Source organism: Uranotaenia lowii, chromosome 2 (genome assembly GCF_029784155.1).
Source record: "Uranotaenia lowii strain MFRU-FL chromosome 2, ASM2978415v1, whole genome shotgun sequence".
Taxonomy (NCBI): domain Eukaryota; kingdom Metazoa; phylum Arthropoda; class Insecta; order Diptera; family Culicidae; genus Uranotaenia; species Uranotaenia lowii.
In genome coordinates, this window is record NC_073692.1 from 44,356,019 (window position 1) to 44,383,698 (window position 27,680).

General features: G+C 37.8%; 1 protein-coding gene across 3 annotated transcripts in view; it reads left to right on the forward strand.

Moving 5' to 3' along the window:
- The window catches only part of LOC129749456 (P protein-like), a 75,191-nt gene that overhangs the window by 41,667 nt on the left and 5,844 nt on the right, over positions 1 to 27,680 (forward strand). For all 3 annotated transcript variants that reach the window (XM_055744431.1, XM_055744432.1, XM_055744430.1), the window contains 4 exons: positions 25,145 to 25,319; positions 25,403 to 26,303; positions 26,373 to 26,488; positions 26,544 to 26,682. In XM_055744431.1, coding sequence (XP_055600406.1) covers positions 25,145 to 25,319; positions 25,403 to 26,303; positions 26,373 to 26,488; positions 26,544 to 26,682 — 1,331 coding nt within the window. The remainder of the gene's footprint in view (positions 1 to 25,144; positions 25,320 to 25,402; positions 26,304 to 26,372; positions 26,489 to 26,543; positions 26,683 to 27,680) is intronic.

The window sequence follows — 27,680 nt, forward strand, 5'->3', positions numbered from 1 at the left end:
GCCTCAGTTGAAGCTTAAGCTCATACTCATGATAGCTGTAACTGATCATCAGATGACAAATTTTAATGATAAATTTGAATCTTCAAGGTGACATTCTTAAAAAAAACTACCAATATTTTGATAAACACCAGTTACAAACTGGTAAATATTTCACACGATGTGTAGTTATTCTACGTTTTCGATTGCTTCAAAATTCCTCGCTAAAAATAAAACAAGAATCCCCATCTTTAATTTGCACCTTTGTAATGATACACCAAAGTCATTATGTGTTAATATTGCTACCCCTTTAGGTAGGAATCTCAAATCGTCTGACCACTGACTCTTCACTTTTTGTTTGATGGTTTTTTTTTCAATGTTTTCAACTTTATCCCTAAAATATTACTTTTGAACGCTTTCGTCATATTTTTCTCAAACTAATCGCTAATTGCCTTGATCCAATAAAATCCAAGTTCTTATGGTTAGTCAATCAAGATTGACAAAAACGAATTAAAAATGATTTTCCGTAAAAGACTCAAAAGTAGTTTAGCTTAGCTTAGCTAAGCTGTGATTGACTACACTCCACCTTAAATCATTGAGTTCGAAATGCTTCATTTACAGTTTTTTTTTAAACCGATTCTAGAAGAACTTCGTATTTTTGACATTTGTTTTCGACTATACATTTCGAAATCCATGATCGCTGGCGTGGCTAAGCAGAACAACTTCCACGTCGCCCATGATTGCTACTCCGTGATTAATCGAGGCCATCAATTTTGCACAAAATCCAAAAGAATGGTGCCAGGAATTAGCAGCCATTCTCATTGTACAAAACTGATGCTCTCCCTTTTTTATATGATTTTTATGATTAATAACGGCGCCGGCCATGTCCTAGTAGTCAATGGAGAAAAGGGAAGGATTGTTATTTAAATAGTAAGATGCTCTTTAAGTTCAACTAGTAACCTCTCGCTCCTGCATAATAAAAAAAAATTAAATAGTCAGAACCAGAGTAAAGTTAGTATCACCAACTATGGTAACCGTGTATACGCCTGCGAATCCATATTCAAGTATTCAAGGAAAGGGTTGTGTTAATTGGTGAAAGGTAGAGATCAGGATCAATTTTGGTAAATGGCGTGATAATGATTTTTTACATCTCCTATGCTCCTAGACATTTCCTAAGGAAACTCCTATTTCTATGAGGTATTTGATAAACATACAATAAAAATGAATCGAGTAAAATATTGAAGGAAAATCAATACCATCCAACTTTTTTCCTTGATAAACTAGCCCTTTTCCCTAACCGGATCTCTGTTGAAGCAAAGAGTTTACAAAAGGGCTTTAATGATTGAAGACGGAAAGCATCTTAAAATGCAAATGAATTATATTGTAATATTTATCTACAAATTTCTATGATTAATGTCTTTTTCAAAACTCTTGGATTCTTTTCTCTTTCCTTTGCCTCACATTTTAGAAGGCTTAAGAGCTTGAATGCTTAAAGAGCACAAAATAATGTTTTGAATAATCAATACTTTTAAATACATTTTTGATTTTTCTTTCTTCTACCATCAATTTAAGTTAATATCATAGTAAATTCATAGTAACCGTTTCAAATTTGGAAATGTAAATATTTCAAATTACAAAACCAAACATGTTTAGCAAAAAAAGGAACTCGTTTTATTAAACAAAATTACAATATTTACTTAGAAAAACAGGTACTGATCTTAAAATATCGAGGTTCAGAGTTCATCTACTGCAATCCAACAGCACTTAGAGAACAAAACAGTTCAAGAAGTACAAGCCCCTTTGGTTTGTCCACTTCCACTAACTTCACACTGGATAACGACTGACGTTTATTGCACTCTACTTAAATAATCCACCGATATAAAAGAGTTTACTGCGCTGTCAAAATTATTGAAACTTTGCCCTTAAACACGAAGGAAAAATAAATTTGGAAAAATCACGAAGCAAAACAAGACCGCGGAAAAATATGCAACCGCACTCGAGCAAGGCCATCTTTGTTCCCGTAAGAGACTCAAAAGTGGTTTGCGAAGTTATTAGACATAGTTGTGCAACCTGTATACACATCTCAGGTGGCGATGGAAATCCCGTGCTAAGTGTTAGTAAAAGTTTTTTTTTGTAAACATTGAAACCATGACAATTCGTGACGTCAATTGCATTTCCAAACAAACAACCAACAGCGAAAACTATAGAGAAAAAAATCATTGCCAACTGCTGTTTACGATTCTCGCCTAGGATACATAAACATCCTGGCAAGTGACGTAGGCTTTGTTTACCGTTTTACTTCTTGAATAACGAGTTCTGTATTAGTGTGCGTGTTTCTTCATCACCTTCTTTCCACCACATTGATAGTTGTGTACTTAGTCTTACACTCGAACCAAAAATTTGTTTGGAAGCCCACTTCATCACTTCAGTCTTACTGAAAAATGTATGGGAGAGTGGGGAATCATGGGCCACTTTTTTTCGTTGTTCCATAACTTCTTTATTATAAAAGATAAAATGAAAATAAAAAATGGTATACATTTCTACATTTTTAAGGTATTATAAGGTATTTTTTTAAAATTTTTAATAAGTTATTTTCTTCAAATTCTGACTAATTGAAAAAAAAGCAATATTTTTTAGATTTTGAAAAATGGTGGGGAATCGTGGGCCACCAAATCCAAATTGACCAAATAACATGCAAAGTTTATGAGTTTACCAAAAACTGTGATTTTCTAATTCATTCCGTTATTTTAAAGCAATTTCAGATGATGAAATAAAAAAGAGAGCTGTGTATGATCGCATAGATTCCAAAACCTGGCTCACGAACGTTTTGGCAAAATTTCTTATATAGGATGGAAAAAATATTTTTCATAACTCCTCATTTGGCATAAAAAACCTTTACAGATAGGAAAAACGTATTTTTAGTTCTGAATGTGTATAAAAACATGAAAATATAGGTGATTCATGATGTGAGGACCATGATTCCCCACAAGCTATGATTTGCAAATTGGTTGCGTTTGTGTGACGTATTGATGTTTCATCAAAAATTCCTTTTCCACGTGAAAGATCATGACAAAACTAAGATCATAAGCCTATGAGCACATTTTTGTTATGCACTTTAGGTTCCCCAACCATGAAATTAGCAGGTGTTTTTTAATTATGTAAGTAAATTTTTCTAAGTTTTTTTAGCTTGATAAATAAAAGAAGCATATGATGCGTATTTCAGTCAACAACATATAGGAATATATGCTCACGCAAAGCGACGACGATGACAGTTGGTTTGAGATTTTTATCTCAACACACATCTGAAATATTAAAAGTGGCCCACGTTTCCCCATGGCCCACGATACCCCACTCTCCCCTACTAATAAGCGTTTTTTATATGATTTTGGATAATTTATAAAATATCTAAAAGTATCGTTGAAAAAGCTACACAATCATCAAAAATTTATGGTTTCAGTAAAACATCCTTGGTGTATCCGTGTCGTGTATCTTGTAGATAGCTATACCCAAGTAACACACAAAATTCAGATTGGTTTTATAATTTTTGAACGCTAGTTTATAAAGGACGTATAATGTCTATTATTGGTTTAAAAATCATTTAATAATAACCATTTTACAACTAGTCTCTAGGACATCTACACGCCCATTATATATACAACATTAAACTTTTGAGATTTGATTTTTATTAGGCACTTTGAGTGTCCTATAAAACATTTTTATATTTGAAAAGATAAAGGATTTGAAAATGTTTAATTATACCTTCCTATGAACCTGTTCAGATTTATAAAAGCCCTTTCAAACCAATTCCTAGTATTCGTGTTCTTATACGGTCATTACAAGTGGCTTAGGTTTTAAACATGCAAATAAATAACTTTTTGTGGCGTCTATAAACCGTTTATAAGGAACTCAAACTTCTATACGCTGTAAAAGTTTTATAAAAGTTATTCGGTCGAATAATTGGCTTACAACAGTCAGTCGTCTCTCAATCGACCATAATGTCAACAATGGAAGGTTTTCTGTGGAAAAATCTGTAATTTCGCATCATCTGGGAACAATAAAGGGCGAAATTCATCTTTCCAATATTTTTCAACTCAATAAAAAAATTATAAATGATTTAAAAATTTGTCTTTTAATTATCCGCCAAACATATTCAAATCGAAAAGGTTTTATAAATGCTTCAAAGAAACTCATTAAGCCTGACTCAGTTTTGAAGGAAAGACTTACAGAATGTTATATAACTTTGTCGGTTTATAGAATACCATTCAAGCTTGCTTTTCAAATTTCACTCACGTTTATAAGACAAAAAGGTTATTTAAAAGAAAAATAGTTTTATTAGCAGTTTTTAGAAAGAAAAATCGTTTTTTAAAAGTTCAATTACGACTTTTATTAATTTCATATATTAGCGCCATTTGTTAGACAAAAAATGGTGAATTTATAAATGAGACCTTTCTATTTTAGAGATTAACCTTTATACCCTAACCCACGCATTATAAATATGGATATCCTTATTGCTGAGATAATGTTTTAAAATTTATTTACAATCCAAAAGATGATTCAATAGTTGAAAGCAATATTTATTCGATCAATTTAATCGGTTTTTTATTGTTTAAAAGAACGATTAACAGCAGGCCCACAATTTTTTTCAAATTTTCTCATACTTATTTGCGGTAAATTTGAAAGCGCAAGTAAATAAATAGCAGGTATTGAGCATTCCAGCTTAGAAAATAGCATTGAATTACCTAAAGAATTAAGATATCCTTTTAAGATTTTAAGATATAAGATTCAATTGTTTTGTAAATTATTATTGAAAACCCAATTCCGGAGCAGAATTATTTGTAGATGAAAATAATATAATAAATAGGTTTTATAAGCGAAATTCACACAGAACTCTGAAAGTTGATTTGGATTGGCAAGGTTTTATTATTTGCTCTGCAGAACCTACTGCAGAAGGGCCTTTTTGTGCTACTAAGCGTTGTATTGCAGTTTTATAGATCCTTACATAACCGGACGAGGTTTTATAGCTTTAATTTATAGTTGGTATAGAGTCCCTAATAAAACCTAAATTGTTACTTGGGTAGACTGTAGATAGCTTCATACTTTTATTTACGTTTATTCCAGATTTTCATGATATATCCAGTCAAATCTGCCCAGAATGCCCAGATATTGTTCAAAACTTCCCGGTTTTATCCAAATCATAAATAAAAAAAACTCAATTTCACTTTGAAAATTTTAAAATTTTCTGTTCAAAAGCGATTTATAAAAAAAAAACTAAATAAACAACTTTTTTTTAAATCCTTAGATACGATCTCAACACAACTGCTGTAATTCAATGAAAACTTTGAATTTCAAGTTATTTTCCTTAACTTACCTTTTTTCTGTTTTTTGCCTTAATTTGGTTTGATTTCTCATTTTTAACTTTTTTTTTTCAAAAAATCCTTAATTGCCCGATCGTGTGGTAGAAAGTATTGTTTGCTTATGTTTGGTTTTATACATCTATTCTGAAGATATCTTGCTCAAATTCGAATTTCATCTAATAAGTAATTTCAAATTGAAGATTCACAGGAACTTACGAAAAATCATCTGATGTTCTTTCAAATATCGGTGACGTTTTAAAAATCCGGGAGACCCCTACTTGAAAAAGATCTTGTGATCATCATCTGGTAATATAATCTGGTTGAAAATAATAGCCTTCAATACATGAGAGAGCATGGCCGTAGGAACGGGGGGGGTTTTGGGGGTTTAACCCCCCCCATGAGGGTCCAAAAATGCAAGCGAGGTATTCTACTCTACACTCAAAATTTGAAATTCATAATCAAATTTTGATAATAGAGCAAAGATATTCAAGAGTAACTATCTGAACTAAAAACTAGTACCAACCAAAATCCATTCCAAGTTCAAAATTCTGCTACAGTTTTTCAAAATTTTCTCACTTGTTCATAGAATAAGGTTGACAGATTTTTTTCAGCACGTATGCCGGCCGGACAAATCCGGGCTGTTTTATATAAAAACCGGCAAAATCTGGGTATTAGATTTCAAAATTGTCGACCAAATCCAGGCAAAACCGGTCAATTTTGATCAAAACCTAAGAATTGCTCATCAAAAATTTAGAAAAAAAACTTAAAAACCTTTCATGATGATTTTCCAATGAAATCTGGGCAACCGGGTCCGGCCGGACTTTTTGCAAATTTATTATTAAATATCCGGGCCAATCCGTTTAAAACCGGGCAATTTGGCAACCTTATCATAGAAATAAGGTCTTAATATTAAATTTTAAATTAAACCCATTTTGGAGGTTCTGGTGAATTAAGATTAAACCAACAATACAGAATTTAAATAAAAGATTCATGAATGAGGGCTCTAAGATTTGGCTCATGAAATTCTGATCTGGAATTAAGTTTCGGATATCGTATTTTTTGTATGTTTTGGAAATCGTATAGAAATTCGGAAACAGATTTGAAGTTAATTTTTTGAATTTAGGTTTAGAATTCAGAAGAAGATTTAGCTTGTGAATGAGTTTTTCAACCAACATAAAATTGTTCAGAATTTCAAGAGAACATAAACATAAAAATTTGCTTGTCAATTCAATTTCCAGATTTCATTGTTTTTAATCAAAATAAATTTGTACACACAATTCAGCTGAAAATCACAAATTTTAGTTTTTTTTCTAAATTTTGATTCATGCAAAATATCCCAAATTATATTTAAAAAAATCATCCACAGGATTTTTAGTATGGAATTGATTTCTTATGAAAAATATTGCCTGTTTAAGAAACATGTACCTGATCTTCACCAAAAAAAATCTGCAGATTGTATTTTATTTTCTCTTTTTTTTATTTATATTGCAGCTTTCTTTAAGCCAAATTTCAAATTAAAATCATAAATTTAGTTCAATTTTGCATCAAGCAAGTTTGATTCGAACTTTTTTTTTATCTCTTATTGTTTTTATTCGAAAATTTTAATTATTTTCATCAAAGGTTAGAATCTTGGAGTTTGCAAAAGAGTTTAGAAGATTGGTCTTGTTTGATTTGATTTTAAGAGAAATTGAAGGCTACCCTAAAAAGAGCTTATTTTATGCTCAAATAAACTAACTTTGATCTACCAGACTTTTAAACAAAATTTAAAAAAATTTACCATCGATGAAAGCAAATTTCATATTTTATTTCTTGAGGTTTCATTTAAAATAATTTAGCTCACCCTTTAGGTTAAAAACCACTTTTCTAAAGTTACTTTTTTTAAGGTTTTCTAAGCCATCCTTGTGGCATTCGTGTCTTCTCTTAAGTTACAATTTCATACAAAAACTATTAATGAGTACTTAAAAATGAATAATCATATAGTTACAAACATAATTTGTTTTAATTTTTTTTATTCGTGTGTTTTAGACAAAAAATCATAGGTGAAAATAAGTCATCAAAACCCCCCCCATGAGTCGGTTCTTCCTACGGCCCTGTGAGAGAGTGATATAGGTCTAAATACCGAGCCAATTTTCTGACATGTTTATTTACACTTATCTTTAAACACATCATTACCATCAAGTAATTTCAAGAAATGAATTTACCGTTGAAATTCATTTCTTGAACAGATAATGTTACTTGAAAAAAATTTCCATGGGCCTTCGCGTATCTTTCAAAACCACAATTTGTACCAGTATCAGGCACGGAGTAGACTTCGAAGCAAATATAATCGTACTCAGAGTGCACTTCGTCGCAATACAAAAAAGCTCTGGAAATTTGTAAACTTCAAACGGAAAGAGTCTGGGCCTCCAGCTGTACTCCAATTAAATGATCGTATTGCCATGTCAACTGACGAAAAATGCAATTTTTTGCGACGCACTTCGTCGGTTTTTTTTTTTCAGTCGAATCGCCTACCGCTGGCCAATTGAACGCCGCTGTAACACGATTGCCCATTGATGTGCTGGATCTGAATGTTTTTGCTGTAAGCGAGGAAATGGTTCTAGAGGCAATAATTAATCTGAAAAACTTCACGACATCCGGACAGGATGGCATACCGGTATATTTCCTAAAATTTCCAGTGTACAAAAAAGGTGAAAAAATAAGATGTTTTTCACTACCGTGGTTTTAGTTTATTGATTAGATCCTAGGCTTCAGCCCTTTATCTTATTCTATAATATAAATGACACTTAATAACTACAGTAATTGTTAATTTGTTGAAGAGCACTGCACAATTCTACTTTTGATTTGTTCTCTGGACATGCTTAGTTGAATAATATCGACGTTTGTGTTGTAAAATGCCATTATTCGGTACATTGGTTCGTTTCTGGCGTAATTCTGGATGCGATTAGCTAGTTGAAACGGCCTTACGCTTCGTAAACTACTGCGGCTTTCGTACGGAGATATACAAGATAATAAATACGGCGAGTAATATCTTCCACAGATTAAGTCCTTTAGAAACAGTGCGTCGATCGATTTTCTTCGGGTTTCCAGCGTGTACAAACCTACCAGCATGCACAAGACTCGATACTCCGGCATTTCTGCTTGCCACCCAAGGTTTCTCAAAGCGTATTTCAAGAACTTCTCCTGAACTCTCTCTAGTCTGTTGTTGTGTATGTTGTAGTACGGTCGCCACACAATGCCGGCATATTCAATGACAGTCCTAACTAATCCAGTGTGGATAGAAACAATCGTGTTGGGATTATCCAGCTCGTGACAGATTCTACTAACCATTCCGAACATAGAATTGGCCTTTGCTACAACTTTTTCGATGTGTTTTGAAAAAGTTAACTCCGCGTCCAACTCCACTCCTAAGTCTTTTACTGAGCTTTGCCGAGCAATGATGAAATCGTTTTCTAAGCGGTATTCATAAGTGATATTGCTTATTTTCCGGGAAAATGTTATCACGTTGCATTTCGAGGAATTGATCTTCAGGCCAAATCTACTGCAGCACTCTGTGAATCTGTGCAAGGCGTTTTGCAGAGTCACGCAATCCTTCGGGTGACGAATAGGCAAAAACATTTTCAAATCATCGGCATAAACCAGCGCGAACACATCAGTCAGCACTTCAGGAAATTCGTTCATAACAGCGATGAAAAGAAGGGTCCCAAGTGACTCCCTTGTGGAACACCACTGTTGACCGACAAAGTACTAGATCTCACGTTCTCCAGTTTGACGTATTGCGTTCTTTCGATCAGGTACGAACGAATGCATTGGAGACAGGATCCGGTTATTCCATTCTTGCATAATACCGACAGTAGAGCGTTTATATTGATTACATCAAAGGCTTTGGACATGTCAGTGTATACTGCGTCAACTTGAAAACCTTGCATCATCCACTGCGAGGTTCTCGACACAAACTCTGTTAGGTTCGTTACGGTTGAGCGTTTCTTGAGAAAACCATGTTGAACATCCGAAGTCTTCGTTTCAATCCACGGGTAAATCTTATCGTATACAATACTCTCGAAAAGTTTGGGTATTGCAGAGAGAACTGCAACACCACGATAGTTTTCTACGGTGAGCCTGGAACCGTTCTTGTGTATCGGTATAACATGCGAGATTTTCCAAAACTTCGGAAATAAACCGGCACGAATCGATGAAGTAAAGAGGAATTGTAAGGGCTCTTCGATTCCACTCACACATTTCTTTAAAAATGAGTTTGGTATTCCATCAGGGCCACAACTTTTCAATTCGTCAAGCGTTAAAATCTTTCGTCGTATATCAGTTGCCACTATGGTGAATTCGGGTAAGATTTCTACTGGTGATTGGCGTTCTTGTTCTATTTCTGCGTTGCTCAAACGATACACGCTGTGAAAGTATTCGGCAAAGAGCTCGGATGCATCTTCCAAAGATTCTGCTTTGTTGTTTTTGTAAGAAACATTTTTTGGTATCAAGTTAGACTTACGTTTCGAGTTGACATATTTCCAAAATCGTTTTGGTTCAGATTGTATATTTTGTTGAAGTTCGTTCAAATAGCTGCATTGTTGGGCTCTATGCAAACTATTGAATAAATTAGCCGCTGTTCGGTATGCTGTTTCATCAAGCTCAGATTTACTTCTGCGGAATTTGTTATGCTTCTTTCGCTTGTCTTTAAGTAGGCGGATAGTGTCGCTGTCAAACCATTCCGGGTATTTAGAGCGAGACGATTTTACTCTGATGGTTTTACAGTGATTGAGTAATATTCCATAAACCACGGTGTAAAACGACAAAACATTGGAATCCAGGGCATTTCCTATTGAGCGATCATTTTCGCGAATGTTGTCGAAAATCCCTAGGCTATTTAAGAAATCCAACATAGATCGTATACTCGAACTAGTAGTTTCGGGAATATCTTCGTTATGTAGAAAAACCGTATTCCATTCCACTTCCAAAAGAGCTTGAGAAACAGCTTCTACGTCAAAGTTTTTCATATCAATCGTTACTTTACTTTCCTGAGCTGACAGTGCATCTGCATATTGAAGAATATTTAGACATATGTACGTTTATCCCCATGGCCTTGTGATGCACCTCATGCTGAATTATAGGTAAAATCTCATCAACATGACAACTTCATTCGTCATTAGTGAATATAAGATCAAGAAACCGGTTATTGTGATTAGCGATTCCACAAACTTGCCGCAAATCGAAGGCGGCCATATCGTCGATAATAATCGATTCTTCAGGCAAACGGACGTTGTTTGGCAGAAAGTGAAGATCACTAGCTTTATCTCGATACCAAGTGGTATTCTTCAAGTTGAAATCACCAATTATGATCACTTTGCTGTCGGGTGATATACTTTTAAACAAAGAACCCACATTTGCAGTATGGGAAACGTGTCTTTGATAGCCTGAGGCTGGAGGTATGTAGCTACAGCATATGAAAATCTCGATTTTGTCTATGACTCGTTTAACTGTGACTTCTTCATTGCAATTTGATTCATTGATCAGAGTGTCACATCGCTAGCTGCCTGCTCGAAAGTATTTGAGAGGATTGTCAACAATGTCATGTTTTCGGCTTGCCGGAACTTGAACTTCAAACTTGATGGTATTTAAATCCTTTTGCATATCAAATATGGATGCCGGCAAAAAAAATCGCGGTGATATACCTATACCGAAATTTCTGCAGCATTTAATTCTGTAAACCACGATATTTTTCTGAAAAAAAATTGCATCGACTGGGGTTTTCCGAACGATTGTGTGCGTGGATCAGAAGCTACCTAAAAGATCGTCGATAGGCTGTGAAAATAGGTTGAGCTGAATCCTCTGACTCCATTCCATAGTCTGGGGTACCCCAAGGCAGCAATTTGGGTCCATTGTTGTTTATGCTGTTTTGTAACGATATCAACTTGTTGCTCATATGATGTAGAGTTCTCCTGTATGCAGACGACTCAAAAATATTTTTAGTCATAAACAGTAAAGCTGACTGTTATGAATTTCAACGCTTCTTGGACACAGTTGTAAACTGGTGCGCCAATAATTTATCACATTTGAGCGTAGGAAAAATCCATTCATGCATAATTACGATATTCTGGACGAGCAGTTGCATCGTGTTGAGGAGATAAAGGATCTTGGCGTTTTGTTGGACAGTCATATGACTTTTAAAGTGTCATGGGTTGATGATTAATACGTCCAAGACGAAATACATGCTGGCCTGCGGATCTGAGACCGACCGAACCCGCTTGTCCAGTAATAACAAGGTCACGATCGACGGCGACGAGCTGGAGATAGTCGAAGACTTTGTCTATCTCGGCTCACTGGTGACCACAGACAATGACACCAGCCGTGCGATCCGGAGGCGAATTATCAGCGGAAGTCGTGCCTACTACGGACTCCACAAGCAACTGCGGTCGAGAAGACTTAGCCCTCGCACGAAGTGTAACCTGTATATGACGCTCATTAGACCGGTTGTTCTCTACGGGCACGAGACATGGATATTGCTCGAGGAGGACCTGCGTACACTCGGAGTATTCGAGCGACGAGTGTTAAGAACCATCTTTGGCGGCGTACAGGAGAACGGAGTGTGGAGGCGAAGGATGAACCACGAGCTCGCGCGACTCTACGGCGAACCCAGTATCCAGAAGGTGGTGAAGGCTGGCCGGATACGCTGGGCGGGACATGTTGCGAGAATGCCGGACGACTGTCCTGCAAAACAGGTGTTCGCTACGAATCCGGTAGGAACAAGACGAGCGGGAGCGCAACGAGCGAGGTAGTTAGACCAAGTGGGCCAGCAGATCGTGGCCTAGTGGATAGCATACTTGTCTTCTAAGCCAACGTTCATGAGATCGAATCCCGGTCGTGACATAACCTGGCACACATAGTATGATGAAGGTTGGCGGTTATAGCATTAGTGAAATGCTAGCCGTGTATACCTTGGAATTGTACGCCTCAATAATGCAGCACATGCATGTGGATGGATCTTTTCAAGGGAACTTAGATTGCACTTGGAGATCCTACCTTGATATGTGTGTGCTCGTAGTGCTACCGGTAAACAACTGCAGCTTCAACCAATAGTGCAGGGGTGTCAAGTAGCATAGCAAAGTAAAAATAGTAACGCGGGGTAATACCACAATAGATCAACTTAATGGTCGCAGTGGACTCTCTCCCCAACAGGAAAAAAAAAAGACCAAGTGGAGCGTGATCTGGCGAACGTGGGGTGCCCGAGGAATTGGAGAACGGTTGCCATGGACCGAGTGAATTTTAGGAATTATGTTCGTCAAGTTATGTCGTGAGACGGTACACTACAGGGTGACAAAAAAGTCCGGTCACACTTTTTTGGGGTCGTCTGTAGCCTACACGTTGCATCTCTCTGGTGCCATCTATATGTCAAATGAAAGGGCTAACTCTGCTGCCCAAAGTGGCAGAGTTTCGTTTCTGTGCAGTTTGTTTACATTGAGTTGTGAGTCATGGCAGAGTTAAGGGCAGCTGTTATCGCTGCTCGGTTTGGCGCGCAGATGACGAGATTATTTTTTCGGACTAGAAGCTGTTCGTTTTCATTTCGAAGGATGAATGGCCTCCGTCGTCTCTGGATCTGAATCCTCTGGATTATTTCGTGTGGGGCTACATGATGTCGAAGCTGAACGAGTATAAAATAACAAACTTGGAGCAATTCAAGCGAGTTATCACGAAAATCTGGGACGAGATGCCGATGGAGTTGCGCGCCGCTTGCTACGACTTTCCGAGACGTCTGCAGCTGGTTCGATCAGAGAAAGGTGGTGTAATTCCGAAAAATCGTCTGTGAAGTATCTTTATGAGTTACTGAATGAAGCTATGAAAGCCAAATTCAGATTTTCTTCTTTTTCTTTGAAATATTGAGATTTTTCTGTGTGACCGGACTTTTTTGTCACCCTGTATGTGAATCTACATTGGAATGAGATGAAAATTTCCACATAGCAGTTTTGAGGGATGCTCTATAGCTTTCAGGTTTCAAATATTGACTTAGGGGTCGTCCATATTATCTGTTCACAGTTTTTGCAATATTATCTTTATTGTGCATAGGACTATAATGAAAATTGGCACATGGGAGTCTTACAGTAAAGGTTATTGATTTCAAGTATCAAGTTTTGGAAAAGAAAGAAAATAAAAGAATGTTTGGGACCTGATAGTCGTTGTTCAATCCAACTTTCCAGTCAACTCTTGATGGATTTCAGTTCTGCACAGCACATAAGGAAACGTTGCTACAATTCTTTACTTCGCTGAGTGAGACTGTTACTTTCCTGACGATCACAACGACTGACACATTTGGAAGTTCGGTATTTTAAGTGTTACACTTGGATCTGTCTTTGATAGAATTATGAACCAGTAGGTTACTGGAAGTTAAAAAAACAGTAGAAACATACTCTCAATTGTCACCTGTTAGATGAAGTTGTTTTCCTTTGGTGGCATAAAACACTTTCACTGATGAAATGCAATTGTGGCTCAGAATTGTGGTTGGACGGACGGAAATGAACATCACCTCTCTTAGAGCAGAATCCGGACAACAAAACCATTCGTATGTTGTAGATATGTATTTCCCATTCAGAAGAACTAGGACATGCAAATGAGCCAATTCTGCCGCTGCTCGTTCTCTTCAATAGGTGCGGCGCCTCCACAAGTGTCATCGGAAGTGCTTGCATGCGATGATGATGGGTTGAGTACCGACTTACTTTCGTTTGCCGGGAAGAACATATCTATCTGGCTCTAGCGATTCAAACAGATTGTACCGGGTCAAAACAGTGTGAATTGAATAGCAAGACCTGAATCAGATTATCTGCTTAAAGTGCATATTTTACTCGATTTACCGGCATATGTTGCCACTTCATCATTTGTCGTTTTCAGGGAAATTTTTCAGAATACCAAAGACAAATACGATTTTGAGTTTGGAACCAAAAACATTCTGGCAATCTAAAATATTCGATCACATTGTACAAACATGTTTTTATTCGTACCAATCAATGTTCATAATTTTGTCCTCTGACCATCAAGAACCAGAAAAAAGCGCCATTCCAGCACATGAGTACAATCGTCAATTCATCGCACACAAAAAAGGCCCCCAAAAAACGGTACCATTGTGAGCCAATTTGTGCCACCTTCAATTCTGTGCCATAGGTCATTCAACAGCTCGTTGGGTTCTATTCCGTATTTTTTTGTCCCATTTGAGATTTTTTCTCTCCTGTCCATTTCGGTCCCCAGGAACTGAAAGAAATCCGATGCCAAATTGGCCACTGCCCATAGGCAGAGATGCGAGATGTCTCCACCGGATGATAGATATGTATTTACCTCGAAGATAACACAAACGAGATGTTTTTTTCATGGGCTCAGTTCGGGTTGATTTGAATGAATGGAAGAAGAGTCAATAAATAAAATTCTCTTTTCAGATCCTTTATTTGACAATGCAGTAAGCCAAATCTGAATGACAACATGAATTTTCTCTTAATTTTTTTTCTAAACTCATCAAATGTGGCTAATTTGACGAAAACATAAAACTGAAATGTCAATCGATTAAATAACTATTGCAAAAGTTAGCACCACGATCAGCAATACACTCCGCAATTTCTCACGATAGTTTACAGCTTTTATATCTGCTACTTTAGATACCAAACCGAGAGCGGCTTAAATTTTAATAATTCAGCGCGTCATTAAGTCCGGCAAATTGACACCGCACAGCAATATCGTAAACAGTTTATGAACCTTTGGTCAGACGCAACCTTCGCAGTCCGCACATTTGCTGCAGACATAACGACTATATCGATAAATTCTTTATACAAAATTCAATCCAGCACCCGCCCCTAGACCGCGGAATTCACGGATCGATCGTGGATTTGTGATGCGTGAGAGTTTACCAAAACAACCATCAGCTGCTGCTGCTGCTGCTGCTAGATATAGGAAAAGACACATGAGCGTACACTTATTTCTACCCGTAAACTGCACTGACCTACATCTCGATTTGCTTGCATTATTGGCTAGAGGTGCATCGGAAGAGGAGTTACGTGATTTACATATGTATCAAGATGAGCAATAAAATGAGTTGGTTTTGGCTCGTTTCTGGATTTCTTAGGTCCTGAAGTCTAGAAAGTTTCTTTTTTTTGTTAAAAATTAATTCATCTTTTAAATGAAGTTTCCGCTCCACTACTTTTTATGAAGTGTAGGTATGTACATATATTCAATTTGGGATTTCTGAACAACTTTAGAAGGAGCTTTCCTATGGTTTTGCAATAACATTATGTTTCTCGACCGCAGTTGCTTCCGCTGATCATTGTCATTACAGTGTCGGACAATAGAATAGGAACACAGCTCAATCCAAAGCAGAAAGTGACAAAACTTTGAGAAAAAAATTTCAATTTTAGTGCACCATTTACAAATTGTAAATTCCATTCTTCGAAGAAATTAAAATCATCCGTAGTTAAAACAATTGTTCTTTATTTAAAAGTGCGTTTTAAGCATACTTACTGACTAAAATAACGCGACATAAAATAGGACCGTTTTAGAATTCATGGTAAAAAAAATTAAGAAAAAAAGGAAATTCATACCGTAATCGATTTGCAGGGTTAGTACTTGGTGGTATAACCCTTATTACGCATCACTTCTCGCATCCGGCTCGGCATCGACTCCACCAGCTTTTGGGACGTTCTCACCGGGATAGTGTACCACACCGCCTGGATTCTCTCCCACAGCTGCTGCTTGTTTTTTGATTTTTCGGTGTACACCTTACGTTTAACTATTTCCCATAGGTTCTCTATGGAATTAAGATCAGGGGACTGTGCTGGCCACTCCATAACGTCTACCTTATTATCCTGGAACCACTTTTTAACCGTTTTTGCGGTATGTTTTGGGTCGTTGTCCTGCTGGAACTGCCACTTTAGGAGCATCTCCCACTCGGCGTGTGGCAGCATTACTTCCCGAAGTATCTGGGCGTAGAGATGCTGGTCCATAATCCGGTCGATCCAGTACAAGGGACCCACCCCGTACCAAGAAAAGCACCCCCAGATCATCCATGTTTGAATGTTTTATTTGTATACTGGGGCATATACGCACAGCCGAGTGGGCGATGGACCCAACTCTTTCCGTCCGAGTCGATGAGGTTCACTTTGGTCTCATCCGACCACAGCACATTTCTCCATAGTTTCTCCTTTTCCGGACCCACCCAATCGAAGCGGGCGAGGCCCGCTTGATTGCCGAATCGTCCTTCGGCGTCGTTTTGCGGGGGCGGCTGGTCCGTTCTCGTTTGCCGGTGCTGTGAAGCGCGTTGAAAACGAAAGTTTTCGACCTTACTAAGTAGTCAGCAATCTCGCGTTGGCTTTTGTCAGCCTTGTACAGATTCCGGATGATCGCTCGCTGGACCTCCGTGCAGTGCTGTGCCCGACCCATAGCTTTTTCGCTGAAAACAGAGTAGGAGGAAGGAAATCTTTATTTTTTGTTTGTTTTCATGATTTACATGATTAATTTTATGGGAAATACTTACCAGGACACGAAAATAGACAAACAACACCGAAAACAACACCATTTTTTTCAAATCTAGAGCGCTGAAAATGCCGGAACAGCCGAACCGATGAGCTGGTCTTATTTTATGACGCGACTTTTTTCACCCTCTGACAGCTTTCTGGTCGAGTAGAACAAACGGGTTGCTTTGATTGCAACAAACGTGCAGTATGGCTGTGTGGCAGCGGCCTAAAGAATACTGCCACTGGGATACTGGTCCATGTCGTACGAGGCGACTTATCCAGTACTTCCCAGATACGTTTATCTCATATTTCTGTCTATTGGAAATCAATGAGGCTGTATCTGGGCGGGGGAGAAAATAGGTCAAGGTCAATTATTGCATGCAGAGTTCAGAAGTTTTTCAAGTTCAAAACATTGGAAGAAAATGTTTTGAATCTGAATCAGTTTTAAATTCATGCTAGTATTTTTTGACCTTTGTACGTATTTTCTCTCGAGAAGGGTATACCAATAGTGCATATGTAGTACATGCATTTGCACAAGCTGTATTCTTCTATATTTTCTCGTTCTACCAATTTGGAATATGATTTTTCATTTAACTAATCTCTTTGCACTCCTAGTAACTCCGTTCAATAAAATCTCTTCCCAAGTTTTCAAATGTTAATCGCAAACGCATCGCTTACGGTCCCATTGCTTTTGGCTATCTGTTAATATTAACCGATTTGAAATCATAGAAGAATATGATCTAAATTACATCAGTTATATCTGTTACGTCAAGCGCAAAAGTAGTGTATTTTCCTTGTAATGGACAAGTATTCAGTCCCTTCTATATTTGGATTGGCAACAGAATTCTGTGGACGTAAATGTCCGTTCACATAAAGATATTTAATTGTTAAAACTGCGTCATGGTTAAATCATTAAAGCCGTACAAATATCGTTTCCGTTGAAAAAAATTTCCAAAAAATATTTTTTTTAGGTTGCCAAAAGGCTTCAATATTCCCTATTAAATTAAGTTTTTGATCAAAACTTGTATCGCATGTCGACAGTCATATCTGTTTCACCTAATATATGTCACTTCTCTTGTATTGACACATGATCCCTTAGCTTTAGAATGGTTATAGTGTTAAGAAGAGTCAAAGCTCCCTTAATATCGTACTCTGATATTTCGTATCATACGTCAATCCTGGTTCTGGAATCCACTGCTACAGCTTCGTGCAGTGTTAATATCGCTTATTTCTAATTTGGCGTCACAGAAGCTCATTGTAGTCGTCTAACCAGAGCGCTAACTGGTCAGTTGAATAAAATTATATAAAATCAAGTCTTTGTGCTCTGAATCTCCTGTATGGTTAAGCTATGATTCAGAGGTACTATTGTACCTATATTTACCTTCCACTTAGTGTGTACATGCCCCTCTTTTGCCCGACTTCATTTTTTAATGTATGTCAGAATTTAACAAAGAAATTTAAAAAAAAGTCCTTATTTCCAATATTATGATTAAAAAATATCTTCATTGCTTAAAAATCCCTATGTGGATAGGCTAAATGCCAACTTTGCCATTATAAAATCGTTTATTTGCCCTCATTGTAGCATCCTGGTTAAAACATTTTCTGATCACTGTAAACTCAAATCTCCTGAATTTTGTAGTTATGAATCGATAATGTGTGATTCTTTTTAGCTCATATATGCCTGTTTTTCGTTTGCTAGAAAGCTTTTATGTACTCTAGCATATCCTGTCATAAGTGTATCTAATTCTAAGAATTTAAACTAAATTAACAATCTGTCATTTTTCACCCAATGTGGTTATAAGCTTCAATGCTTCAAAATCCCTACGTTGATCGGCTTTATGCCCTAAACATTTATTTATTTTCTAATCCTTTTATGGTTTTCAGGTTTCTCAGGTATATGATGAAATCTGTAAAAAAAAAGGCTAGGCACAATTTTCCCGTTTGTTTGGATAACGTGCCGCTATCAAGCCTACCCCTTTTCTGATACCTGAAAACAAACGGGTTGCTTTGATTGCAACAAACGTGCAGTATACAAAGTTGGCATACTACAATAAGTGCTTGCCGCTAGGTGTCGCATATTATTATATTTGAATTGGCAGTCACCTTTAAGATTTGAATATTTTGCATTAGAGCGGTTCTATTCTATTGTCCGACACTGTATCTGCGGTCACCAGTGAGCCGAGATAGAAGTCTTCGACTATCTCCAGCTCGTCGCCGTCGATCGTGACCTTGCTATTACTGGACGAAGTCCTCGATTGGCAACTTTTCCTTTACTGGACCGAAGTCCTGAACTGCACCGAAGTCCTCGACTGGCAACTTTTCCTGTACTGGACCGTATCCTCGATTGGCAACCCTGGCTTCACTGGACTGCAGTCATCGATTTCACTGGACCGCAGTCCTAAACTGGACCAAAGTTCTCGAATGCCAACTTCATATTCACTGGACCGAAGTCCTGAACTGGACCGAAGTCCTCGACTAACAACTTTGCCTTCACTGGCCCGAAGTCTTTAACTGGACGAAAGTCCTCGACTGTCAACATTGCCATTACAGGACCAAAGTCCTTTACTGGACCGAAGTCCTCGACTGGCAACTTTGCCTAAACTGGACCAAAGTCTTAAACTGGACTGTAGTATCCAAGTAGACTTATATTTCTATACAGTTTATCTTCTGTCAACTTAAGATTATTATTAGTTTGATCGCCGAAGCTGGATACTATAAATTTGGCGACGAGGAAAATCTATTTCCAAATGGTTTTCAAGACTTGGAGATTCACCAGGAAGCAACGAAAGATTAAGGTATTGGAAATGGCTTGGCCAATGGTGAATTTGTTTTATTTCCTTCGAAGGAACATTCAGTTTCCTTTCAAAGAAAATTTCAATATTTGGATGGAATTTTGAGTTTCGGCTTAGTACCGGAAATGCCTCTAACCAGCACGGGTCCTTAAATTGTGGGATCTATTTGCGAGATCTAAGAAACTTGTTATTTCGGAATAGTTGCCCAAAGTATGGCTATTTTTAAGACCATGCAGCCGAGTGATAAATCCTGGCTGGAGGTGCCTCAGACACAGTGCAGGGTTCTTGAATTCTCGGAACAGTTGAGTGGAATCGTTCTATGTTTCCATGCAGTCGAGAATAAATCCTTGGCTGGAGGCATATCAGACATGGTTCTCGAATTGTGGGAGCTTATAGCTGCCCAAAGTGTGTTTTTTTATTTTTACCATGCAGTCGAGTGTAAAGCCTGACTGGAGAGTAGATAATAAAAAATGAAATGATTCAGGAAAGGAAGCATGATATTTGATATCTATTTTCTATTGAGAAGCATTGCTGAATCCAATTCTCGTTATTTGGATTTTAAGAGCTACAAGCATAGATATCTTTCCATCGTTAGGAAAGGTATGCAGAACTCGAAATTTTCCCGCAAGTAATAAAAAAATAAAATTTTAATGTAAGTATGAATCATGTTGCTTGATGTTGATTATAGTTGAATTCACTACTAAAATCACTGCAGAAAGTTCATTTATTATTTGTTTCGACGTTCGTTGCTGGGTGTGACCGAGGTAAAAGTAAGAACGCGAACGACGTAAACTACTATAAAATGCTTCTTTTATTACTGGTAAAAATATACTTTTGTGCGGACGTAATTTAGGCTGTGTTACAATATGGAGATCTCAATTCTAACTGACTATTGTGCTGACGTGGCATCAGCAGGTCGGCAAGCACTGTTGCCAACCGTGAGCCCAGCGGCGTATCCAGGGTCCCAACATCTCCCCTCCTAATTCAGCCAGTACGAGTCGAACCTCCTCGGAACTCTTCGGGTACGTGAAGATCTTCGTGGCATTTGTATGGCTGATTGTTCTTCGATGGCAGATTGAAATCTTGATATAGATGTGCTGGTTTCAGAGGGTTGAGGTATCGGGCCGGATACGGTTTTCGGCAATGGTGGTGTAGGCGAAGACGTTTGTTTCGGTGATGGCAGACCAGCTGACGATTCGAGTCCCGACGTGTGAACATCAACCAAAGTTTTCGGCGTAGATGATGGCAAAGGCAAAGATTCTGCGTTGAAGATTGTGTTGGAAACTCGTTGGTTGAAGGCTAACGTGGGAAGTTCCAAGCATCGAGAAGGATGCTCAGAGGCAAGTTGGTTTTCGTCGCAGTTTCCGGTTCCAGTTCGGTTCGACTAATGAGTTGATTGATGTGCGAGCGTACCACTTGTCTTCCGTCAATCCAGACGTTGTACATTACTCTGCCAACTTTCTCCAGTATGACACCCGGGAACCAGTTCCACTTATTCTTGGCATAGATTTTAGCAAAAACGAGTTCGTCTTTCGCAAAGGATCTTTGCGAGTGGGGGTCTTCATGGTAAGGTGCTCGATCTGGTTCCGGCGGTGGTCAAAGCAATTCCAGACTAGTTCGAATCGGTCTGCCAATGGATTTGGTGTGCTTCGATATGTAAGAAGGGAGGTGGCCAATGCTTCTCGGACGGTTGTCTTTCCCTCCTGAATTTTTCTGATTGCACGCTTGAACGTATCTACAAAACGTTCCGCCTGACCGTTGCTTTGTGGGTGGAACGGTGCAGTGGTCAGATGATCGATGTCGTTTTCCAAGCAGAACGTTTGAAATTCTTCACTTGTAAATTGAGTTCCATTATCGCTGACGAGTGTAGTTGGCATACCCATTCGAGCAAACAGATCCTTTAGAATGCGAATTGTTGAGATGGATGTCGTACGATGTGTCTCAACAATTTCAGGCCACACGGAGAAAAAAGTATAGTATTTCCAACAATAATCCACTTATATTCAATCATATTTCTGATTAATTCTCGGCTAACTATAAATATGAAACTTTCAACTATCTATAGATTATCTGATTGAATTTCTGCATTTAAAAATACTTATAATGGATAGAACTGTACTTCTATGATTGATTTTATGCATTCATCTTTGAAAATAATAGATTCAACTTTCATTGTATGATTGATGTTAGGTATTAAACAATTACTATGGTGGATTGAATTGGAATAGTACAATTGAGTCAACTGTTGATATGATTGGTTGAATTATATTTAAATGATTGATTTTATAAGCGTTACTATTGGTTTGATTTCTGGGTGATTCCATGGAATATTTAATTTAATGCTGATCGAGAAAAACCTATTACATTTATTTATTTATTATAATTAAAACACATCCGCATGATGTTTCTCGTGATAGGCATCAATGGGCTTCAGCAGCAGTATGCTGCGCTTTGGGTTCTAACCTCTTTCCTTACCGGGCGCTTCCGAACGATGAATTTTAACAGCAGGAATTCTGCTGTTACTTTTTTTAACAGCACTAAATCACCGCAGTTCTTGGATCTTCTCCGTCGATGTCCCCCAGCAAATTATTCTCGGTTCACCAACAGCCTTCGGGGCAAGTTTCCTGGGAAGTGGGAATCTTCTGAGCCGGCAGTTTTTTTGGCTCCTGCTGACACATCTTCATTCTGAAGCTGGAGTTTGGGATAGGTTCAACTTGTCCATTGATGGCCCTGATTCACGCTGCTCCCGATGGAGTAAAATCTAGAAGCGGAAAAAAAAATTACGAATTATCGTATAAAATGAAATCAAATTAAACAAACTTACCCGAATTGTAGTCAGATTTGGCCATCTACACCAACAGCCCACGGAGCCAGACATCTTACAGGATGAATTTTTCAGAACCCGGAGGCGTTCCAGCGACAAATATCTTCCTGCTTCAACTCCAAATGTTTTGGATTTGGCTAGCTGATGCAACTTTCGCCGAAATTTCTCCATTTTTTTTTATTTTTGTTTTTGCTGGGCAGGGATGGCAGGCAGGCTGTGAAAACACACTACACGCATATTTTAAAACACTCTGTGTTTGTTTAAAGTATAGCCATAGGTCTATCATCAGTTAGTAGTTGAGTCTTTTCTCAGTGGTGCGTAAACTCGCATCGGAAAGAATTATTCGGCTGATTTCTTCCGAGTTTAACTTGTGTGCAGATTGATTTTATCTTCGTTCCAATCATTACGTGATTGCACACAAAACGAAGACAAAAGTTCTGCATTGATGTTTTCCTTGCCTCGCAGGAATAAAATCACACCAATGAAACAACATAACGAAGTTTACCGTACACGTATGCACACGAGCGATCGTTGCCGACGGACCGAGTGAACATTGCCTCGCACCCTTCTCTCGCTCGTTTCCCATTCCCTTGTATCTATCACTTTTAGCCACGCCCACATGCGTTGTCCGATTGATGTGTTCGGCTGCCGAACGAAAACGATTTGAATTTTGAATGCGCAAAACTGTACTTTCGCTTCGCTGATGTTGCCCCCGATTGCTGTTTACTCCTGTCGAGTTTACCCGAAGCTTACTTCCTGATGCTTTCCGAGTTGAACTATCGATAGCATCATTGCAGTTCGAGATTAACGAAATAAAATCGTTCTGCAAAGAAGGGCAAAGTGCGAGTATGTAGACTTGCGATTTTAACATCTCTGTCTTTTATATTTATAGTTGGATGTGAAAAAATCAACTACGCTTTGATGATTGGTATAATCAGCTGAAATAATTAGAACAACTGTCGTCTTTTTTCTCCGTGCACTTGGTGAAGGCGTCGATGACCAGCAGGTAGTATTGTGACACAGTGACGTTTCGAAATTGGAGCGGATTTTGAAGCAATGGCACAATATCTACAAAAAATATCCATGGAAATAGACAGATTTTTTGCAACAGTTACGTCATAGCCTCTAACAATGCTTAAGCAGATAAGAAACGCGTTCGAAGTTTGACAGCTCCATAAGCTCCCAGCAAAAAAAAAATGTTTTGTTTTCTTTATTTCTCTAAAACCAAATATCCTTCATTTAACGTTGTAAACTCAAAATGTAGGTCTCCGAACGCTGGGGGAGGAAGACTGAATAAAAAAAAAGAAAAAAATCTTTCAAACGTCAAATTTCTCTCATCAATCTACCGACCAGTGCGAAGGTTCAAAATCTTACTTTCATATTTAGTGAATTTCAATAAAACTTTTTTGATGCTGAAAAGCACTTGTTTTGCATGAAACAATGATTTAATTAGGTTTTGTTTTGCTCTGGCGAATTCTGCAGATCAGGCGTATTGAGTTGCTCAAATTTCGTTGTAGTTTTTGAAGCTGATAAATAAAAATTGTTTGATTAATGGTTGTTCTAAAAATAGCTTAAATAACAGATTTAGATTTAGGGTAGTTCCCATTAATCGAACATAATTTTCATATAGTTTAAAGTTTACGATTACAAATCTTTTCAACAATTGTTGGCTTTTTGCCAAACAGTAAAAAACGATACAGAAAACGATTCAGCGAATTTCAGTCTTCCTCCCCCAGTCCGAACGTACTTTATCACCCTGCTGATAACTCCATTTGTTTACATCTGGCGCATTCGCCATATTCAAAATTCACTGACAACTTTTTAAACTTGTCAATATGATGTGTGGACTATTTTAGTCTGCTGGACGAAAAATTACAACTTTCACAATCGAAATTTTAGGATCGTGCTTGATCAAACCTTTCCCTGTCTTTACTTTCATGGAATCAATCATCCACACTTTTATACAGAATTTAGCTCGCTGTTAGATTTCCTGGATATCAAAGAACGATTTATTCCATGAAATGATGGATGCCGACATTATTAAACGTGTCAGGTATCAGGGCTTTGTAGGCGATGGAAGCGCTGACGAATTTGGGTGGTTGTTGTGCATTAGTGCAATTCGGATGAAGCTAAAATAGCACCTATTTTTTGACAGGTCTTACGGGTTTCACTTAAGGAGAGAATCAATAACCATTCGCTTCCATCAACCATTTTTTGACATCTTGAAATGATCTTCATCTTATCCTTTCTTCAACTTATCTAGGCCTACCTGTTCTCTACTACAGTTCGGCCATCCCGGCAAAAACATCATCGTCGATGAGTCCTTCCTCCGCAGAGATCATCATACTATTCCAGCATTAAATATTTTATAAACTGACTAGAAGCAATATTGCTAGAAAGAGTCAATCGAATAAGCTTAATTTTTCAGAAAGATTGTTAAGGTCCCTTATGTAAAGAATCAGGTCTCCTTTAACTTTAAAAAATCACAATTTTTTCGCTGCACTAAAATGCCTCTAATTGATATGTAGGATCCGATATCGTCTAAATATTTGAATCATGCTGTCAGAAACTGTAAAAAAATCGCTGATTGCTGATCTGATATTTTTGGTTGAGTAGTTGAGTAATGAGTTCAAATATTAGTATTACAAATAAATCTAATGAGGATTTATTCTTGTACTCATATTTCATACTATTTTTTGTACCCAACAGGTGACGATCACGAAGACTCCTTTCCGGAGATCCAGCAGCTGGAGTACGAGGTTGAGGAGGAAGAGGAGGATGAGGACGACGATGATGATGACGACAACGGCAACGAGTTCATCACCATCAATGTCACCAACGAGCAGGGCCAGCATCGCGAAGTGGATCACATCAAAGAGAAAAAGTAACATGATAGCTGAACAATAATGTATAACATCACATATGAGTTATTTTTCTAATGCGCGTGTCGTGTTTTTTTCTCTGTAGAGACATCCCGAAGCCGCATGTTCATCACTTGGCCGGTCATTACATTGGTAACATAACCCCACCGAAACACGATGACCTCAACGATACCGGCCAAAATCACTCGGATGAGGACAATCCGTTCCGAAAGTATACCAAGATTATCTGCCTGTTCATCACCTGGATGGTGATAATCGGTTTTTTGGTGGTCAAAGATGAGAAGCTGATTCATCCGAAGCATTTGTCAGTTCCGGATGGTCGAACTCGATCTTATGTGCTGCCGAAAGTTCCGTTGAGCACTCGGGTGAGATTTACGTTTGAGGGAACCTTCCTCGGGGAACCGTACACCAACATTACAGTGAACTATTTGACAATCTATCTGCAATCAATGAGCTCCACATTGGAAGGGAATATGACTGAAGAATCGGTACCACCGAATGCGATCCATAACATCAGCGAACCTTGGCACATTCCCATAGTTCACCCGTATCTGTTCGATAGTGCACCGATCCTGAAGAAACAGCACATTTTCGAGATGAGTGATAGTAGCTATGAGCGGATTCACGAGGAAAAGGCTGCCGTTCGGCTGATGGTCAAAAGCAACATCAAGGCTCCGATGCCAATTTCGGTGCAATACGATCATGCTCCGGTCAAACGAGACGTCGGGGTGATCTACGCCGCTTTCGTCCTCATATTCCTGTACGCCCTGATCGTGTGGGAAATTGTCCATCGAACGTTTGCTGCCGTCATCGCATCGACGTTGGCCATTTCGATTCTGGCAGCCCTGAACGATCGACCCACGATGGAGGACATCGTGGGGTGGATCGATGTGGAAACCATTCTGCTGCTGTTCTCGATGATGATCTTGGTTGCGATCATGGCCGAAACGGGAATTTTCGACTACGTGGCTGTGTGGATCTATAAGGTTACAAACCAGTTGTTGGTTTCGGCGAAATTTGTGTTTACACTATAAAACGCCTCTGTTTGTTTTCAGATCACCAACGGTAAAATATGGAATCTTATTCATTGTTTGTGTATATGTACGACGTTGATTTCCTCATTTTTGGATAACGTGACAACGGTGCTACTGATGGCTCCAATCACTATAAGGTGGGAAGATTTTACACTTGAATTATTCCTTCATTGATGATTATTCTGGTTTTAGGTTATGCGAGGTGATGGATATGAATCCTGTGCCGGTGCTGATGGCGATAACGGTTCACGCCAATATCGGAGGAACGATGACCCCGGTTGGGGATCCTCCGAATATCATTATCACCTCGAACCAGTACATTCTGAAACACGTAAGTTTGCCACAAATGTGAAACGGTTTAATTTTTCCCCAGTTAAACAAATTTTGAATCTTCATTTGAATTTTCAATCAAAATTTTGAAATATAATTATAATTTTCAATTCTAGAATCTTAGTTCACAATTCTTATTTTAATTCTAAATCCTGAATCTGAAATTCAAATTTCAATGTTTATTTTGGAATTAAAATTCTAGATTTTAATTCTGACTCTGAAAAAAAAAAAAATCAAACAAACATAAGACGGTTCTTAAGTTTACGGTCTATAGTTTAAAAAAAAACATAACACGTAAGATAGCTGATTTTGCAGTGCCTTATATGGTCCAAACCTTAGAAAATACTAAATATTCAACAGAAGCGCGTGTTTGGAAAAATCAATGATTGGAAAAATGGTTTTTGTTTTGTCAAATCACTGAAAAACTCATAACACACTTAGATCTGAAAACTTGATAGTTTTCAAGCAACCGAAGGCTTTGTGAAATATGTTTACTTAATTTTTAATCAGGGACTTCACTGCCCCTACTCGCAGAACAGTCCCATATGGATTTTCGTCATTTTTCATCTAACCTCACAGTTCGTTATTTTGAACATTGAACAGAGATTTTGTTCTAGAAATTTTCGAAAAAAATATCGGATGTAGTTTCCTTACTTTGTTTCTTTCTTTAAAATAATTTTCGATTTATCGCTTTTAGTCATTTAAAAAATGTTCAACTTACTTGATGTCGAATTATGCACACTAGATTTTGAAGGCAGACTAAAATAAAGGAAGGAATGTCTTGCTGTGAGAAAAACTATCAGAAAAAAACTAAAAATCATGATAAGATTTAACTTAAAAAGTGGAATTCACGATATTTCCCACAATTATATTTCATGAAATTGCGGACATGTCTCAAAAAACGCTATATGAGGAACTTTTTGGAACTTTGAGTCCAGAGAAGGCTATTTGAGACTCAATTTGTAACTTTTATTCTGAATGATGCGATTGACATGTCTC